Raw genomic sequence first — 7466 nt, forward strand, 5'->3', positions numbered from 1 at the left:
TTTCTACCATTTTACTAGTCTAATCTTTTGTAGACACTGGATCATTCAGCTTCACACTGTAGATAGGATGTTTATTATAGAATGGGGAAAAGCCCAGATGCTGCCAAACAATTTAAACAATGTTGGTATTTGCAAGGATTTTTTAAAGTTCCAACACTTAAAATTTTAAAGTTCTAAAATTAGTACTCATCCTAATTTTAGAAGCATAATGAATGGAGTTCCTGAGAAACGGTGTTCTTATGAAGCAAAACGTATTAATCCTAAATTCTATTGTTCTGTTCTAAATCTTTATTATGTATAGCCTATTTAAGATCATGAATGGTTGTTAATAAAATGCTGACTCATATAACTAGTGGTCTACTATTTCCTGTCTACAGTTTCAGAACCTCTGCTAAAATTCAGACCTCAATCATTAGAGAACATAAGCATTAACTTAACTAAAGGTCTAAACAACTGAACTTGGTACTCTATTTAAAAGCTTTTCTTCTCTGAAAGAAATTAAATAAAATATACTCCAAAAAATGGAAGATTGGGGGAATTAAGGGAAGGAAAAGGAATCCAAAGGTGAAAATGAGCAATAAATTCTGTAACACTCATACCACAAATTCTTCATCCACTTTATTTAACGTTAATTCTGCCTCATCTTCTGGAACAGTTTCTTCTTCTAATTCTTCTACTGGGTATATTGGTCTAAAATAATAAAGTTTAATATGAGACGCGAGTTAAAAACAAAACATTTTAGTAGGACAAAAAGGCATAATGTGAATATTAAGGATCTCCTCTACAACAGATCTTGTCCTTTTTCACCCCTCTTCCATAATCACTGTTAAATGTATTCTTCCTCAAATGTTCTATATAAAGAAGCAAAAACATTTACCTCCAAATTTAAAGAATGAATTTACACAAATGAGATATACCATTATCCAATATACTTTCTTCACTTACTAATATATCACATTCAAACCCCTGTACATCTTTCTTTGTTTATCAATGCATGTATTCCATTTAATAGCAGTACCATAATATTAATTTAACTAACAACCTCTGGCTGAACACTGAGGATATTTCTAGTTCTTTTTAATTAGACAATATTGCAAATATCATCACTGTACATTTATTATGTGTATATCATTAGAATAAATTTGTACAAGTAGAATGGCTGAGCCAGCAACTTTGTATATTTTATTATTTTGCTAGATATTGACAAAACCAACTTCTAAAATGTTACCCTAATTTACACTCCCAACAGCAGTGACTACATTTACATATGTTCACCAATATGGTAAACAAACTTTAATCTTTGCCAATCCTTTAAGTGAAAATATCTCGTTCTTGTTTTAATTGCATTCTTTCACATGAGAATGGTTGAACACCTTTTCATGTTTTAATTGGCATTTGTGTTTCTTTTTCAGGGAAATGCTTATATATGCCTTTTGTACATTACGAAAATTAATACATGGCCTAACCTGTGTTAAAATATTTTTCTAGTTTATTACTTACAATCTTGGCTATTCAGGATTGTTAGAACTCTTGTTACATTAATTTGGCAATGTTTTCTTGCATGGATCCTAGCTTTAACATAAACAAAACATCCCACACCTTTTGGTATTTTAGTATTCATATAGTTTCATTTTTCACATTTGCATCTTGGATCAATCTGAAATTTATTTTGATAGCGGTAATAAAATGAGCTCTAGCTTTATTTTTATTTCCAGTATTTCTTATTCAGTGGTCCTAACACTGAGTACTGATCAATCATTTCTCCATCAAGATTAACAACATGTATTTCCCATATTAAAAATACTCCAAAGTAGTTGGGTTTACTTCTGGAAACTTACTTTAAAAATCCATATTTCAGACAAGTTAACAAAATATAAAAATCAACATTTAATATTAAGAAAGAAAACTACTGCGAACCAAATCAATCTTCTTAAAGAATAAATTTCCTACTTTTTAATTAATTAGAACTAGTATCGCAAAAGCAATGTTCTTCTAGGACTTGTTTTGGCATATTTAGATATATAAAATAATCATCTATAAATATATAATTTCTATGTAATTTACATATTACATAGCTGATATATTATTCTTTAATGTCTATTTTCAATGTTTTTCACCACTTTTTATTACCCATGTATACAAAGTCCTTATAAATTATCCAAATCACATTGCGTGGCAAAGAATAAGATACATCCAAAAACAAAGGAAGTACAAAATTAAATTGTGGTTGAGATACCAATAGCTTCTAGTGAATTTAAAATACATTGGGCAATAGATTTTAAAATTTTTTAAAATACTAAATGGAGCAGCACATCTCACAATTTTTCTTGGAATCTAATAAAGAAGTAATGTGGATCATGTAGTCATTCTTTATATTGCGCTAAGTGGTAATGTTTGGGTTGAAGCACTGAAATTGTTATTTTTCAGTTAAAAAATAAGCAAGTATCAGTAATTTCATAAGGTTCAATCAGATGATAACTCAAGTAGGGTTAAGTTTTTAAAAATACCTATTAATAGGGAATATTTACTGAAGAGAATGTAACTGGATACACATTAAACTATTAACAGGAAACAATATATACACCTTTCTACAGAAGTTACTCTAATCAAAACCACTGCTTACTGACGTTTTACCTGAATAATGCCTTTCCAAAATCTCTAAACTATCAATAATCCCAATCTTCAAAGGACTAAGTTTTACATATTTTCTAATTATAGCCTATATAGACAGTTTCTGAATATTTTATTTCCTCATCCATTTATTGAGCATCTATGATATACCAAGTGCTATGCTAACAGCCATACAGTACATATGAAGATTTCACAATTTCTCTCAAGAAAGCAAGACCTCTAAACAAATGACTTTAATACCATGGGATAAACAGTAATAAAAATATAAACAAACCACTGTCAGGTCAGAGAAAGAAGCAATGACAATGTCTAAGAGAGTGCAGTAGGCTTCTTCAGTATTTTTCTTGCCCAGTCACTTTAAGCTAAGGGAAAAATCCCATCTGAAGCACTATATTAATTTCCATTTTTTCCCTTAAATCTGCAACTATCAATTATCCATCCACATGCATATAGCACGTTTGTGTTTATAAATAAATATATGGGAAAGACTTTTAAAAATTTCCTAAATTTCCAACATATAGTTACAGTTAAACCTTTAATAATTATGTATTTGAACTGGCAAGGGGCACAATAATATCAGAACTGAAGACACCAGATATTACAACTTTGTCTATAATGACTTTTCTAATCATCTGTAGCATTTTCATTTTAGAATAGTCCAGAGGAAATACTTCTTATCTGTTCAATTAAGTAGCTCTGAACCCTTAGTAGAAAAAGCCATGTACATAAAACTACTATTGCCAGTTTGGGTAATTTTTACCTTTTCCAGGAGAAACCAATGTATTTTAAGGCTTCTTCAGCTAAACAGTCAAGAACATAGCATACATGCTCTCCACAACCTGACTTTAATTTTGAAGGAGGAAAATCTGCAGTTCTCCCCTGAAATACAAAAGATAAACAGGGTATTACTTATTACTTGTTATTTATATTCCAAATGTCAAAATATTTTAAGTACTGCTGAATAAATTCATCACTTCTCTATTTTTCAAATGATTTAACATAACTGCAATTTCATTGCTTCTTAAAAATTCAACTCTTCAGTCTTTTTTAATCCATTGATACATAAAAAAATAAAGGAAAAGGAAGACATTTTATTGTCAAAAGTATCAAATTCAGAAGCAGTAACACCTCATGACAGCAAGACAAATCTCTTTTACATTACATTGATATTGTTGATGTAAAAACCAGTAAAACTACTAGCTTGGTACCATATGATCAAACAACCATACGAAGGACAGTGAGTCGCTTGTCAAAAATTAATAACAGGTGTGCCCAAAATTCTTACTGCCTAGCCTCAGAAAAAGTTAGAAATGAAAAGTACCCAGGAAAAGTCAGAAATGAAAAGTACAACTGATATTATGGTCTATTAAATCAAAGTTTTCTTTCGAAATACAGTGTTTCATCTTCCTTTTTTTAAAATCATTTTTTAGAGAACTGATTATCCATAAATTTACCCTTGAGATATATCAAGATTAAGAAAAATATTATTATTTGGGGCTATAAAGGGTGTACAGTGGACATCTTTAAAAGTGGCATTAATGTTATAATATCAACCATTCTGATGTTTTACCTAAAAAGAAATCCAGATGTAATTTTTTATAGGTATAGATAGATAGATATAGTTATTCACAGAGAATTTATCTAAAAGGCTAGCATTTATGTTGTCGAACTAACAGTATGAAAATTCATAACTTGAGAACATGCAGAAAGTAGAGTTGTTTACACTTACAAATGATCGAAGCTCAGATAATATATTAGATATTGTTGCATTAGGGTCATCATATTCCTGAGGCTGCTCAAAGGGGCGTCCTGCTTTGCTAATCAACCAAGCAGCAAGAGTGCAAAACATGTAGAACTGTTGACCAGGGTTGGTAGGCAGTGCAAAATAGTGTCTGTTTCAAAACAAGAGGGGAGGGTGGAAATATTGAGAAGTCCATAGCAATTAAAGGAGCTAAGTCCAAAATTGCCCCACTTTTTTTTCAAATGGCTTTATAATCAAAAGACATTGATAACTCATTCTTTGAAATTTCTAATAATCCACAGCACTCCCATTAAAGTTTTTAATCAATAGGACTAGGACAATAACTACTGCATAAAAAATATTAGATCAAAGACCTTACACGCCAAAAATGCAGGGCATGTTAAAAAACTAAGCATATAGAACCTTTGACAAAATAATTTGTGTATCAGGAATAATATCAGAGTACTTCCTGAAAATGTAATTTGGAATCAAGAAAATCTTAGAGTTTAAAAAAAGACCTTAATGATTATTCATTATGCATTTCTACATTTTTTACATCACTGGTATCTTTACTTACTGTTGTATCAGTTAACAGTTGTTCTCATCTCGGTTGCATATTTGAATCAACTGAGGAGCTCGTCAAACCACTGCAACTGGACCAAACAGTTCTTCCCTCATGAATTAAATCAGAACTTCTGAGAGTGAAGTCCCAGTACAGGTATGTTTTGAAAGCCACCTAGCTGGCTCCAAAGTGTAGCCAGGATTAAGAACCACTGAGTATCACATCCCCAGTCTAACAAACATTTGTTGACTGTTGTAAAATCCCTAGCCTACTAAAAATAGTCCTATGAGGATCAATATGATGTATACTTAAATATGTTAGGAATAAAATTTGCTAGCCACAGCATTCAAGTCAGTTTGACTAAAGATCTCATTTTGCTTTTTACATGTAGCTATTATGTTCATAATTGTATTTATAGCTATTATAGGTATTTTCCATAAGAATCAGCAGTGAACTCATGTTTCCCAATTTCTTTCCTGCAGGATCAATGTAAATGTCCTAGAAGATAACAGAAAAAGCTGGACAGAAAAAAAGGCCCTTTCGAAGCACCTGCTGGTAACAACTCATTTTTTTCTCATTGGCTGATAAATCCAAAATAGAGGAATGGATACTGACACATTCTGTAGACTTAGAAAAATGACTCTCAAACTTGAGCATGCATCAGAATCACCTGGAAGACTTGTTAAAACAGATTTCTAAGCCCCACTGCTAGAATTCCCGATACAGTAGACCTGGGACAGGACCTGTGAGCATTTCAAATAAGTTCAGAGGTGATGCTCATGCTGCGGGCCTGATGATCACACTTTATGAACCATTAAATTAAGATACCTCCACACAAATTCATTATTCAAAGTATCCTGCTGAACTCCTGAGGAAATAGTACAGAGGTTATATCAATAGAAACTTAAGGCCATTTTCTTTTAGTTTAAAAAATATATTTGGGAAAAATTCATTTTTATTAACATAGAAAACGTTGCTTGTTTATACTATTCTGATCAGTTAATTTCAGTAATAACTCCCAAGCCTACAATTTCCATCTTGGATTAAGCTTACATATCTTATAACTCAAGTTACTGGAAGAGAGCAGGGAATGAGATCAAAACTGTCAAGAGAAATTATTTGAGCCTAGCTATAGCCATTCAGAGAAAGAAATAAAGGTTCATAATCTAAAGTAATAAACAAATCTAAGTATGTATTCATGTAAAGGAAAAACTATAAAACTTATTTACCTCTCCGTGCTAAGCTACACTGATTGGAAGAGAAACTGCTGGCTGTCCATTATCCTCAGCAACTAATGACCTGGGCTTCCGGATATGATGAACTTTTCCCCACCAGACGGGCAGAACTTTAGCCTCTATGAGAGACAGCTCCTACAGTTGTCATTTCATTTGTCTTTTCCACTTTTCCACTTCTTTAAACCATAGCAATTAGTCAACAAGTTTACTAACTGCATACAAAGTGCTAAGCAAGGTCCTAGGTATCCATGGTTACCACCTGTAGGGACACGTTCTTGCAAAGGAAAACAAACACGAGAGAGAGATCTAAAATGATCATGGCATTTGTCTTTGGGGATGAGATTATGGGTGATTTCAGTATTTTTCTACACATTTTCTTGTGTTTTTCTGAGTTCCCTGCAAGAGGAACTTGTATTACTTTTATACCCAGAAAAAACAGTTGGTGATGTGTGGAGGTGTGTGCTTTAAAGACGAGGCAAGCTGCCTTCCAGGCCTTTCTGTCGTTCCAAAACTTTCCTCTTCCCTAAAATACCAAGTATAAACTCCGTGAGCCCCACAGCCCTCCGTCGCCACGTTTGCATGAAGTACCCTTTCCTGACTAGGCGGCCACGACCAGTGCTGGCTACCCCGCGCCGGGCGTTCCCCAGAAGGCCGGAGGAAGGCCTCTCCCCAGGGCCCAGCAGGCACCCCTGCGCCGGGGACCAGGGCACCCACCTGGACGGGGGCTTCAGGTTGTTCTTCCGGAGGAGCTCCTCCTCATAGCGGAGTAGCTTCAGCTTCTCCACCAGGTCCTCCATCACCACGAACATGTGGTAGGCCGCGCCGGGCCCCCGCTCCACGACCACCTCCCCCGCCCCTTCGCCGCGGGCCCGGGACGCCCCATCCTCCAAACCCGACGGCGTGACCACTGCCGCAGCGGCCGCCATCGCAAAACAAACAGAAACAGCCCAGCGTGGGCTCCGGCCCACGGATCTCAGCGGCCTGCGCAGTTACAGCCAGGACCGCCGCGACCCGTTACCAGGCGACCGACAGGCAGACCGTCACCAGGGAAACTAGACTCCGCCTCCTTCGCTGAGCTCTTCTAAATTCCCGCCAACCAAGGCGAGCTTTCTGGGCTACGTCACGTAGGGTCCGCCCCTTCCCCTGCCTCTTGGAAGGAAGTGGCGGGGAGGCAGCCCCGCCCCCGTGGGGGCGTGGCTCCCAGCGCCCCACGTCCGGCCACGCCTCCTACCGCTGCAGTTTAAACGCGGAGGAGGGGGCGTGGGTGTTTTTGCTGTGTTTTCCAGCTGGCACTTAG

General features: G+C 35.7%; 1 protein-coding gene across 1 annotated transcript in view; it reads right to left on the reverse strand.

Annotated features, from left to right (window-relative positions):
• IFT57 (intraflagellar transport 57) overlaps window positions 1-7242 on the reverse strand; it is a 52741-nt gene extending 45499 nt beyond the window's left edge. Inside the window, exons 1-4 of the mRNA XM_081029263.1 lie at window positions 6884-7242; window positions 4361-4523; window positions 3392-3510; window positions 600-690 (exon numbers count right to left, since the gene is read on the reverse strand). Coding sequence (XP_080885389.1) covers window positions 600-690; window positions 3392-3510; window positions 4361-4523; window positions 6884-7095 — 585 coding nt within the window. The 5' untranslated portion in view covers window positions 7096-7242. The remainder of the gene's footprint in view (window positions 1-599; window positions 691-3391; window positions 3511-4360; window positions 4524-6883) is intronic.
• Window positions 7243-7466: the final 224 nt, after the last annotated feature.

The sequence above is a fragment of the Rhinolophus hipposideros genome, assembly GCF_964194185.1.
Source record: "Rhinolophus hipposideros genome assembly, chromosome: 2".
NCBI classification, from domain to species: domain Eukaryota; kingdom Metazoa; phylum Chordata; class Mammalia; order Chiroptera; family Rhinolophidae; genus Rhinolophus; species Rhinolophus hipposideros.